General features: G+C 34.8%; 1 protein-coding gene across 1 annotated transcript in view; it reads left to right on the forward strand.

Annotated features, from left to right (window-relative positions):
• The window catches only part of IL6ST (interleukin 6 cytokine family signal transducer), a 57,634-nt gene extending 44,475 nt beyond the window's left edge, over positions 1–13,159 (forward strand). Inside the window, exons 15-17 of the mRNA XM_007972856.3 lie at positions 2,285–2,381; positions 7,119–7,200; positions 8,028–13,159. Coding sequence (XP_007971047.1) covers positions 2,285–2,381; positions 7,119–7,200; positions 8,028–8,765 — 917 coding nt within the window. The 3' untranslated portion in view covers positions 8,766–13,159. The remainder of the gene's footprint in view (positions 1–2,284; positions 2,382–7,118; positions 7,201–8,027) is intronic.
• Positions 13,160–13,370: the final 211 nt, after the last annotated feature.

Here is a 13,370-nt window from a genome sequence, read left to right on the forward strand (position 1 = left end):
TTCCCACTACATTTTGAATCATTATAGAAAATTACCTTATTTTACCATAATTGTAATCCCCACCCCCAAGTGCCAACCTACTGAATGTTAAGTAGTAAGTTCCATGTGCTTTGTTGGTTGAATGCTTGCTGAAAAAGATCCTGAGCTTTGCTGTTAGGGCCAGTAATGAATATAGTTTCTGGGATAAGGTTGGTCCCATATGGTGGCATGTTAATAGATATATTATGTTATTTAAAATAAAACTTTATACCATAATCTTGAGAAAAATTAAAAAATAAAAATGTATATTTTATGTATTTCTGTGGAGACCAGCCATCTCTACAGAGCTCTGTATATATGTATGTGTGTATACACACACACATAAAAACCCATATATATATATATTTTGTTTGTTTTTGAGACAGAGTCTTGCTCTGTCTCCCAGGCTGGAGTGCAGTGGTACAGTCACAGCTCACTGTAACCTCAAATTCCTGGGCTCAAGCGATCCTCCTGCTTCAGCCTCCCAAGTAGCTAAGAGTGCTGGTAGGCACCACCACACCTGGCTAGTTTAAAACAATTCTTTGGTAGAGATGAAATCTCATTATCTTGCCCAGGCTAGCTTTGAACTCCTGACCTCAGTCCTCCTGCCTTAGCCTCCCAGAGTGCCAGATTACAGGCATGAACCACCATGCTCGGCCTAACATTTTTTTATTATAACAGTGTTCATTATAGAGAATTTAGACTGTACAGTAAAATGTAGAGAGAAAGAAAAATTAGTCCTAGTCCCTTACCCCAAAATAACATATTTGTATATCCTTTTAGTCTCTTCTCTGTATATATTTTTTCCAAAAATTAAATTATACTTAGTATTACTTTATAACCTACTTTTTTCAATTCTCTATGTATAGTCTCATGGATCCATTATGGCTTCTTCACATGGCATGAGTCTTGCCAATAGCTTATAGCTAGTTGAAGAAATTTTGTATAAGTAAATCAGAAAAAGGAGAACCTGTGAACTATGTAGATAGTAAATAGAGTAGGAATGTAAATACACCAGTAATGGATAATTTTACCTTCAAAGAAGGTTTTATGGAGAAGAAAATACTTGAGCCTTGAGTTAATATGTGGACAAATAGGAAGAAGGTGGCGTCTTAGCAGCATGAGCAAAGGCACAGGCTTGAAAACATAAAAGCAGATGTTTAATAAATAAAAGTTTCTGCCTAAATTAGATTTGGCATTTTTTATATATATATATATACACACACACACAAACATACATACACATATCAATATATACACACATATATCAGTATATATACACACATAAATATATGTACACTCATATATATAATCTTTAGCATTTAAGAGTTAATATTTGCCAACCCATAGTTTATTCTCAAGCATTTATCTGATTTCTTGATTTCTACTGAGCTTCATAGGATAGTAGTTACTTACAAAGGGATATGTGTGGTGGAAGGATAAAATTGAGTGAGTAGTATATGGCTGCAATATTACTTTCATACATTTTTCCTGTAAAAGACTAATTAAAATTCAAAATTAACCAGAAACAACCATCAGGAAAGTCATTTTAAAAATCTCCAATATTTATTATCCCAATTAGTGATTAATTTGATGAATAAGTCCTCTTTTAAATGCAGATGAGGATTTGTGTGGTATTTAGGGATCTTAGGCTTGTTTACTTTTTAGTTTATTCCTACTTGTGCCACTCCTCATGCCCGTTGAGCAGCTCCTAAAATTCTTAGCCCTGTGTCAGATATGTCGTCTTTTTGGAAAATGGTAAATAACTTAAAAATTCTGAGAGTGCATTTTTATTTTTTAGAAGGTTAAATGTGTAGTTCAATTATGTTTTTATAGCTTTTCCATTTTACCCAGTATTTATATTTGTTCTGACATAATTTCTCTGTTATACAGTATTAGAACTGAGAGATAAACTTTTACTAAGATTCTACCGAATGCAGGTCATAAATGTTACAAATGGTTATGTTTGAAAGCTCTAACTTACCCAGTAGATTACCCAATACACTGATCATTTTTATCCCCCAACCAACATTTTATGCTATGCAGCCTGGTTACTGTGTAAGACATAAATGGTTGGGATGTGATTTACCAAAGAGAGAAGAGGGTAAAAAACATCAAGTCTGAAGATACCTTGAAAAATAATTAGGATTGTATTTTATCTTTTCAACAGCAAATCTGGTTGGGAAATTGTATTATATCTCCTTAGTGCATGTGTCAACAATTATTTCCCATCACACCTCTTTTTTTTTTTTTTTTTTTTTTTAAGCTCAAGGAGAAATTGAAGCCATAGTCGTGCCTGTTTGCTTAGCGTTCCTATTGACAACTCTTCTGGGAGTGCTGTTCTGCTTTAATAAGCGAGACCTGTAAGTACCCTTATTCATATTTTTGCATTTTCTCCCAGCTCTATTGAGCTGTAATTTATGTGCAATAAAATTTATCCATTTTAAGTGTACAGTTTGATGAATTTTTGTAATTACATACGGACGTATAACTACCACCACAATCACAATATAGAACATTTTCATCACTTTTATAAAGCTTCCTTGTTCTCCTTTGTAATCTGTCCTCTCCACAACTCAACCCGAGGCAGTCATTGATCTGCTTTTCTGTAACTATAGTTTTGCCTTTTCTATAATTTTTATTTATTTATCTATTTTGAGACAGAGTTTCACTCTTGTTGCCCAGGATAGAGTACAACGGTGCAATCTCAGCTCACTACAACCTCTGCCTCCCTGATTCAGACTCTGGCCTCAGCCTCCCAAGTAGCTGGGATTACAAGCGCCCACCACCACACCCAGCTAATTTTTTGTATTTTTAGTAAAGATGGGGTATCACCATGTTGGCCAGGCTGGTCTCGAACTCCTGATTTCAAGTGATCCACCCTTATCTGCCTCCCAAAGTGCTGGGATTACAGGCATAAGCCATGGCCAAGAATTTTATATAAATACAAATAAATAGCATGTAGTCTTTTGTGTATGTCTTTCACGTAATATTTTTGAGATTCATCCATGTTGTTGCATATACTTCTCTTTTTTTTTTTTTTGAGATGGAGTCTCACTCTGTTGCCCATGCTGGAGTACAATGGCATGATCTTGGCTCACTGCAGCCTCCACCTCCTGAGTTCAAGTGATTATCCTGCCTCAGCCTCTTGAGTAACTGGGATTATAGGCACTTGCCACCATGCCCAGCTAATTTTTGTGTTTACAGTTGAGATGGAGTTTCACCATGTTGGCCAGGCTGGTCTCGAACTCCTGATCTCAAGTGATTCACCCACCTCGGCTTCCCAAAGTGCTGGGATTACAGGCATGAGTCACCGCACCTGGCCTACCTTTTTCCTTTTCATTGCTAACTAGTATTCAGTAGTATGAATACATCAAAACTTTTAGACTCATCTGTTATGGAAGTTTAGGTTGTTTCTAATTTTTAGCTATTATGAATAATGTTGCTATGAATATTCACATACAAAACTGTGTGAGCGTGTTTTCCTTTATCTTGAACAAATAAGTAGGAGTGAGAGTGCTGGGTCATATGGTAAGTATATGTTCAACTTTATAAGAAACTGCCAAACTTTTTCACCGTGGCTATACCATTTTGGATTGCCGCCAACAGTGTTCCATATTATCACCAACACTTAGTGCTGTCAGACTTCTTTCATTCTAGTGAGTGTGTAATACAATATCATTTTAATTTTAATTTTTCTGATGCCTAGTAATGGATCTTTTCATGTGTCACTTACATATTTTCTTTTGTGATGTGTCTATTGAAATATTTTACCCATTTTCAAATTTGGTTATTTTGTTTACAATTGAGCTATAAAAGTGCTTTATATGTTCTAATTACAACATTGTTAAATACGTTTTGCAGACTTTTGTCCAGTCTATGCTTTGCTCTTTTGTCTTTTTTTTTTTTTTTTTTTTTTTTTTTGAGACAAAGTCTTGCTCTGTTGCCCAGGCTGGAGTGCAGTGGCGTGATCTCGGCTCACTGCAAGCTCCGCCTCCCAAGTTCACGCCATTCTCCTGCCTCAGCCTCCCTGGTAGCTGGGACTGCAGGCGCCCACCACCACGCCTGGCTAATTTTTTGTATTTTTGGTAGAGACGGGGTTTCACCATGTTAGCCAGGATGGTCTCGATCTCCTGACCTTGTGATCCGCCCGCCTTGGCCTCCCAAAGTGCTGGGATTACAGGCATGAGCCACCGCACCTGGCCGCCTTTTTGTCTTAACTGTAGCTTTAGAAAAGCAGAAGTTTTTAGAAAAGCAGAAGTGCTGTAATCCCAGCACGTTGGGGGCCGAGGCTGGCAGCTCAAGGTCAGATCAAGGCCATCCTGGCCAACTCAGTGAAACCCCATCTCTGCTAAAAATACAAAAACTTAGCCGGGCATGGTGGCACGCACCAGTAGTCCCAGCTACTTGGGAGGCTGAGGCAGGAGAATTGCTTAAACCCAGGAGGCATAGGTTGCAGTGAGCCAAGATCTCGTCACTGCACTCCAACCTTGGTGACAGAGTGAGACTCCATCTGGAAAAAAAAAAAAAGCATAAATTTTTTATTTTGATGAAGTTCATTTTATCAGTTTTTTTCTGTGGTTCCTGAGTTTTGTGTCCTATTTGAGAAGTCTCTGCCAAACCTAGTATCAAAATATTTTCTCATGTTTTCTTCCACAAGTTCAACAGTTTCAGCTCTTAGTCTATGATCCATTTCAGGTTATTTTTTTGCATGGTGGGAGATCAGGGTCAAGGTTCATTTTGTTCCTACAGATGTCTAATTCCATTGTCATTTATTTTGAAAAGACTGTCTTTTCCCCATGAATTGCTTTGGTACCTTTGCCAAAAGCAATTGTGCTTATAAGTCTGTATCTATTTCCATACTCTCAGTTCTGTTTCATAAATGTATATATGTCCGTTCTTATGCCAGTACTGCCAGTACCACATTGTCTTGATTCGTATAGCTCTATAGTAAATTTTGAAAATAGGTAGAATTCTTCCAGTATGTTCTTTTTTAAAAGAAGTTATTTTGGCTAGATTTCTTTGCTTTTTCATATACATTTTAATTCAGCTTGTCAATTTTTTTTAAAACTATAGTTTTGATTGGGATTTTGTTGAATCTATAGATCAGATTTTATTGAATCTATAGGAGAGAACTGCAATCTTAACGCTATTGAGTCTTTCAGTCTGTAAACCTGGTTTATTTCTTTATGTATTTGGGTTTTGTTTAATTTACTTTTGCAGTGTTTTGTAGTTTTCAGTAGACAGGCCTTACGTAACTTTTTTTGAATTCATGACAAAAGTATTTTTTGTTATTATAAGTGGAATATTTAAAAATATTTTCTAATTCTTAGTATATAGAAATGCAATTGATTTTTTAAAATATATTCATCATATATACTGAGACTTTGATAAATTCATTTACTAGTAGCTTTTTGGATTCTTTAGGATTTTCTACATACACATTCATGCTTCTTGGGAGTAATTATAGTTGTTCTGATCTTTATGCTTTTAGTTCTTTGTCTTAATGCACTGGCTAAGACCTCTAGTACATATATCTAGACCATATAAGAGCATTGCATTGTTCCTGATTTTAGAGGTGAAAGTATTTAGTCTTTCACTATCACATGTGATGTTAGCTGTAGGTTGAAGTTTTTGCTTTGTGGGTTTTTTTTTTTTGAGACTGACTGCTACTCTTGTTGCCCAGGCTGGGGTGCAGTGGTGCAATCTTGGCTCACTGCAACCTCCACCTTCTGGGTTCAGGCGATTCTCCTGCCTCAGCCTCTGAGTAGCTGGGATTACATGGCATGCACCACCATGCCTGGCTAATTTTTTTTGTATTTTTATTTTAGTAGAGATGGGGTGTCACCATGTTGGCCAGGCTGATCTCAAACTCCTGACCTCAGGTAATCCACCCGCCTCAGCCTCCCAAAGTGCTGGAATTATAGGTCTGAGCAACCATGCCCGGCTGCTTTGTGGAGTTTTTTCCCCCTTTACTACTACTTCCAGGGGTAAGTTCTTATTTCTGTTTTGCTTTGCTAGCAATTTTTATCATGAATGGGTGTCACAATTTGGTCAAGTGCTTTTTCTGAATCTGTTGAGGTGATACGGTTTTTCTCCTTCCTTCCATGAATATGGTGAATTTTATCGATTTTCCTATATCATCCTTGCATTCCTTGGATTTTGCTGTATTCAGTTGAATTCTCCTCGTGTCTGTGTTCTTGAGTGGTTAGTCTGTCTTTGTGCCTTGTCTGTCTGGTTTTAAAATCAGGATAATACTAGCCTCATAAAATGAATGGAAACATGTTACCTCCTCTATTTTCTGGAAGAGTTTGTGTAGTGTTAATATTATTTCCTTTTGCCCAGAATTTTGTGGGAAGGTTTCTAATTAAAAATTCAATTTCTTTATAAATATATCATAGCTTTCTTTTTCTTCAGTCTGTTTTAGTAATTTGTGTCTTTCAAGGATTCATTCATGGGTTTGTCTAGGTTGTCAGCTTTACTGCTTTTTATATTACTTCCAAATGTTATAGGTATTTCCTACAGGAGAGTCAGTCTGGTAGGCTCTCACTCTTTGAAGCACCATTCTCAGTAGTCACTTTTTTAAATTTGATTTTTATATTTGAACTTATTCTCAAGATGACTCATTTCCTGTGCACTTATGAACCTCTTTGAGCTAGGAACTGTATTAACTGTAAGGAAGACATATTTCAGTAGGTTTTTGATTATATGGATATCCTAAATGAATTTTACATATTGTTAGCCTTTTCTTATTAAAAATAATTTGGTATCAGTGGGAACATTAATTTGTTATCTGGATTCTTTTAATTGGAATACCACAACATGTGGCCTGGATAAAGATTTTAAGTGGTTTTAATTGCAGAATTTTGAGAGTTAAAAAAAAAAATTGAACACTGATTAGATTTAGCCTTGTTAATTCATTATGAATACATTACAATCCTTATAAGAAAAATAATTTTTGTTTGGGGTAGAGTAGGTATTTTTGTTCATTTAGGTGATTGATTTGGTTTGTAAGTCTTTGATGAACATGTTTAGAAATAGGGACTGTTCATCGTTTATTATGTGTGGTTTTACATAGGCCATTTTTCTTTTCTCTTCAGAATTAAAAAACACATCTGGCCTAATGTTCCAGATCCTTCAAAGAGTCATATTGCCCAGTGGTCACCTCACACTCCTCCAAGGGTAAGAGAAAGAAAATGCTTCTGAGTTGCTTATAATATACTGACATGTTAGTAGGTATATTGAGTATCTACAGATGTACCAAAAGATATTCAAGCTGAGTCAAAAAGTAAATGAAAATAAAATGGTACATAAATGAAAATTTTAATCAAAATTTAATATGTATGACACATTTTAGGGGTATATCACCATCATAGCGTATTTGTTCTGATATTTTAAATTGTTTAGTAAACATTACAGATGTTTGGTTGAACTTGCAAACTGAAAACTTGAGGTGCTGAAACTGCTATGTGATGGTAACTACCTCAAGGCAAGCATTTTGGATTGAGTATTAAGACCAAGTTCAACAGTCTGTCATTTTAGCACTGATGAAATGATCTCTGGGAACCTACTCTAAACTCTGAATTTTAAATATGCCCCAAAGGGGAACTCGTTTGTATTTATTATCCTCCAGTAGTCCTTAAAATTTATATTAACAGAGTAAAATGTATTATGTATTTTTATATTCTACAAAATCTCCGTCATTCAGATTTGATTTTCCTTAATGTTTTCTAGTTTTCTGTCCGGTTAATCCTAGGCTGCCTAGTCTAGGCATGAAATATTAAATACTATTTATAGACCATTAGCTTATCAAAATGTAGCACCAACAATACTGATTTAGGCTACTTAGACTCATTTTACAGTATCTGCATTTTGGGTAGTTGACAGTGACTTAGTGACATAATGCAGGTTATTTCTGTACCACTGAGTGTTACTGGGAAGTTTCAGAGATGCATTAACTCTGTGGCTTTAACTAATACTTGCCATATACAATTTTCTCTCTTCCTTAGCACAACTTTAGTTCAAAAGATCAAATGTATTCAGATGGCAATTTCACTGATGTAAGTGTTGTGGAAATAGAAGCAAATGACAAAAAACCTTTTCCAGAAGATCTGAAATCATTGGACCTGTTCAAAAAGGAAAAAATTAATACTGAAGGACACAGCAGTGGTATTGGGGGTTCTTCATGCATGTCATCTTCTAGGCCAAGCATTTCTAGCAGTGATGAAAATGAATCTTCACAAAACACTTCGAGCACTGTCCAGTATTCTACTGTGGTGCACAGTGGCTACAGACACCAAGTTCCATCCGTGCAAGTCTTCTCAAGATCCGAGTCTACCCAGCCCTTGTTAGATTCAGAGGAGCGGCCAGAAGATCTACAATTAGTAGATCATGTAGATGGCAGTGATGACATTTTGCCCAGGCAACAGTACTTCAAACAGAACTGCAGTCAGCATGAATCCAGTCCCGATATTTCACATTTTGAAAGGTCAAAGCAAGTTTCATCAGTCAATGAGGAAGATTTTGTTAGACTTAAACAACAGATTTCAGATCATATTTCACAATCCTGTGGATCTGGGGAAATGAAAATGTTTCAGGAAGTTTCTGCAGCAGATGCTTTTGGTTCAGGTACTGAGGGACAAGTAGAAAGATTTGAAACAATTGGGATGGAGGCTGCGATTGATGAAGGAATGCCTAAAAGTTACTTACCACAGACTGTACGGCAAGGCGGCTACATGCCTCAGTGAAGGACTAGTAGTTCCTGCTGCAACTTCAGCAGTACCTATAAAGTAAAGCTAAAATTATTTTATCTGTGAATTCAGATTTCAAAAAGTCTTCACTCTCTGAAGATGATCATTTGCCCTTAAGGACAAAAATGAACTGAAGTTTCACATGAGCTATTTCCATTCCAGAATATCTGGGATTCTACTTTAAGCACTACATAAACTGACTTCATCCTCAGACTAGCTGAATGATTTTGTGCTGTTTCAGGATGTTTGCACTGAAGAAAAATAGAAAGCTTATTTGAAATTTATAAAACTTTTTGTTTTGCTACATAAAAAACAAGGTATTTAAATAATAAGCAGTGATATGCTTAGTGAGCACAGCTATACTGATTTTGATTAGTCATCAAAGTGGCTTAGGGACAGTTAATATAAAAGATTAGAGGAGCAAGGTGTAGACCATCTACTTCCGCTAAAATAACTTAAAAAGAGATCCATAGGCCATAGCTATATGAGCCCAGCTTTTGTAATCTGCCAAAAAAAATGAGCAGCCTTGTGTATATCAATGTACACAATATTCCTTAGGTCCCTTCCATTGGTAGTGATGCTGCCAGTTATTACTGGAGAAAAGGAATTCTAGAGCTTTAACTTGGCAGGTTAAAAGTACTCATTTTTTATTCATCAATAATTAGTAATCTCACTAGTTTTCAAAAATTTGCATATTATTGACAACCTCTTTGAAGATCTATTTCACAGACTCAACAGAGTGCCATGATAAGAGCTAGGGATCCCCCAGACTATCTCAAGCATCTAAAAAATTGCCATTTTTAAAGGCTTAAATTGTAGTAATAAAGGGGGAAAAAGAAAGTGGTAGTAAAGGGGGAAAAAAACCCATAAAGCATCTAAAAAAATGGCATTTTTAAAGGCTTAAATTGCTGATGTTTATATATATACACACACACACATATATACACACATATCATTGACCTTAAGACTTCAGAGAATTGGGTAGATGAAGCACTTTATACAGTATATATCTTCAGCTTAAATTTGTTTAGAGTACTTTTTAAAATTTTTAAGTAGGTAAAGATTTAAAACTTTTTAGTGAATGTTTGAAGCAAACTAAGATGACTTGGGCAATGTTTACCAAAACAAAACAGAACCCCAAAAAATGTATATCTTGATCTTAGCAAATATCCTTATTGTAGAGACAGTAAAGAAATGGTATTTTGATATCTGCAGTTCTGAGGTAGGGTGGAACTTAGTTCTACATTGTGATTTAGGAATTTTTAAAACCCTTTTTCTTCAAGGGAGAAGTGACCCAGGCCTCAAGTTTAATGCTAAAGCCGCTAGTGTACTTATGCTGTCCCCTAACCACCACTTGGCATTATGGAGATAGAGGCTAAAAATAGGGCTTTCTTAAGAAAGTAAGAGGAAATTAGCAAGCATTATTAGTGATTGACTACTGCTATCAAGTGAATTCAAAGGAAACAGATTTTTAATGCCATATTTAAGTTACAGAAACCAGGCATGCTTAGAATAGTTTCTGGAGGTTATTGGAGAATAGAAAGCTAAGAAAACTTGACATACATTTACAATTGAAATATAATTACACTTTTTACTCTCAGAATATTATTCACATTAGACTTCCTGTTTATCTTTTATATTCTTGCATTTATATAACACCTGATCCTTTCAAAGTTCTTTCACATATTATATGATCGTCTTTATGAAAAAAAATGCTTTATTCTGATATATTCAGTTTCCCACTTGAGGCAAAATTAGATTAATAGAATCACTAATTCAAAGTAGATGAGGAAAATCAGGCACAGAGAAGTAAAGGTAGGGATAGACCCAAATTTACACAACAAGATAATGATATTGCCAGCATTTAAGTTGGTCATCAAAGGCTGGGCTGGATTTGTCTTGCTATATGTGTCAGGAAATTTATACCTATTACATTTTCTATTTTCTCAAAATAAGTCACATGACTGTAATGTTTAGCTGCAACTTATAACAAATAGTGTCATGAAGAATGTTTTAGTGTGAGGTTTGTACATTTCAGAGTCAGTTATACAATGTGAACTCTTGATTTATGGGAATGAGAATGGAGGATCATTGAAGGCCATGATACAAACAAATGTACATGTTAAAGCCTGTATAAAACATGGTACAGTGAGTGAATACCCCTATCCCCAAGAACACTTTATACATATTAAATGGGTATATGATTACTGTCCAAAAATGCATTCCGGAAATGAACATTCATTTGAGCACTAATATATAATGTACATCTTCTGCCCTAAGGAGAAAATAAATTATAAAACTTGTTTTACATTCAAAATTACTTTCCCGAGCATGTCTTAGAGTAATCTGTGTGTTGATGCATGTAAATTGTACTTTAGGTAGGCAAAGAAACAAATCTGGTTATTTATGTAAAAACTAATCTAATAAAGTTAGTGACTTTATCACTTTAAATCTTTAGAGTCTAAAAGTGGTGTTTAAACTAATACTAGCACATCAGAGAACCTTGTCTGGACAAAACTAGTTCACTCACTGCTTCTGCAACTGCAGTTGCTCCCTTCAGGGTTATAGAAAAAGGACCCAAATGTTACATATGTTGATATTATAACTTGTCAGTTACTGATGTCTGTAGTATCCTACCCTCACCTCTGAAAGGGATAATACTGAATAATTATTAGAAAACTATAAAACTTCACACTTTGTACCATTAAGACCTAAAATTTTAATCCTATCCTTTTTTATCATGGATCAGTCAGCACTCAGAAACAGCAGCAAGGAAAAAAAGCAAATTTCATTCACATGTTCTGTGTTCATCTCTCTTCTCTACCTAATTGTTCATTTAATTTCAGCCTTGTTCCTTGATAAGGGATTTTACCACATGAAGTCATCCAGTGTCCCTAGCTTTTACTGTGAAGTTAGTGGAGTATAATTACAAATGTTACAACTTAAAAATGTTACAAAACATTTAACAAAGCTCATATTTAAAGTAGAACATCTAGTTTGAGAAATAGAATCAATTATTAAAGATGTCTACCCATTTAACTAGTTAAAACCATGACATGTAAATGTAGAAGTAGAATAATCATACAGAATTCCCTAAAATGTTTGTTTACTAACATTGAGCAAGTACATCAAACAGAGAGAGCTTCCTTCATTCTGTTAGAGTCCACATCATTCTAATTTTGCTCAGTTATTATTAAGAGCATATTCCTAAACCATACACTTTTATTTCAATAAAGTTTTATTTTGTTGAGATGAATAAAATATCAAAGTTATAAGCTACATAAGACAAAAGTTCAATTGTTCAAAAAAATTTACTGGGATAGCTTTTTATTATAGGTATTGTTAGATTATATTGCTCTGGTAAGATTACTTTCTAAAAAGTTTGTACTTTTCTGTAAATCAAAAGAATATGGAGTCATAAAATAGCACGTGTTTTAGGGTTAGCCTAAAATTGGGCATTGTCATCGATTTCAAAGAAGGTATGAACTAGCAGGCTTACAGCCTAATCTTTGGACTGGTCCTTGGCAGCAGTTACTTTTCAGACTCAATAAACAGAATTCAGATAGATGTAAGTCAAAACAAAACTTTACAAAGCCAAGCGTATTATCTTTTGCATTAACCTATTTCTCCATCATACATGATACTAGTATGTGCATTAGCATGATATTCTCATATACATTATATTAAAAATTAAAAGGTGGCAGCTCAGGGTGAGCTCTTCTGTTGTTCATTTGTTCCTAAATTTTTAAGGACTTTTTCTCAGTCAATAGTTTGTACAAACTGGTTAGTTTAACTTCATTACCCATTTCATTAAAGTTGATGGATCATGATAAGATGCATTTAAGGCCAATAGTGATAGATGTTTTTTATTTCTTGAAAAAAACACGAGCTTTGTCTGAATGATACTCTTTTATCTCTTAAACACAAGCTTTGAATGATAACTACAGGTTTTAAGTGCTGTTACATTAATACCATAATGTGATGTGTTAGAAACAAAGGGATATTTCAAAGGTAGATATTTGAAAATTCTCTAGTCTCAATGTATATGTGTATTGAATATACTCTAAAAATAAATGTGCAATTTGCTAGTAGGACAATGCAGTGATTAGCATTAGGTATGTCTCTTTTATATCCTAGCTGTGTCCCACTTTCTTCTAAGTGCAATCCTTTCATGTTCACTTGCTGTTTTATCCCATCTACTCTTAACTGCATTTGGAAGGCTTGTCTAGAGTATAGCATGTATTTTTACCTTTGCAGTGAATTGCATGTGCTAATTGTAACCACAGCTATTTTTATGTTGACATAACTCCAAATGTTATATTAAATGTTCTATTATATATCATCTCTAATCCCTTAAGTAAAGTTTAAGAAATAAATTCTTGTTCAGATTTTTTCCTGTATGTGGTTACTATCATCTGACTACGCATATTTGTAACAGCATTTATCATTAGTGGTGTTAGGTAAATAAGCATCTTAGCGTATATGAGGTGCTTCATGTGGGTTTTGTGACATTTTAAATGTTTGACATAATGGAATGTGATTTAAAAGAAAACCAGTATACTATCTTGGCCTTAATAACATAGAATGGAGATGGCAGATTTA

The sequence above is a fragment of the Chlorocebus sabaeus genome, chromosome 4 (assembly GCF_047675955.1).
Source record: "Chlorocebus sabaeus isolate Y175 chromosome 4, mChlSab1.0.hap1, whole genome shotgun sequence".
Taxonomy (NCBI): Eukaryota; Metazoa; Chordata; class Mammalia; order Primates; family Cercopithecidae; genus Chlorocebus; species Chlorocebus sabaeus.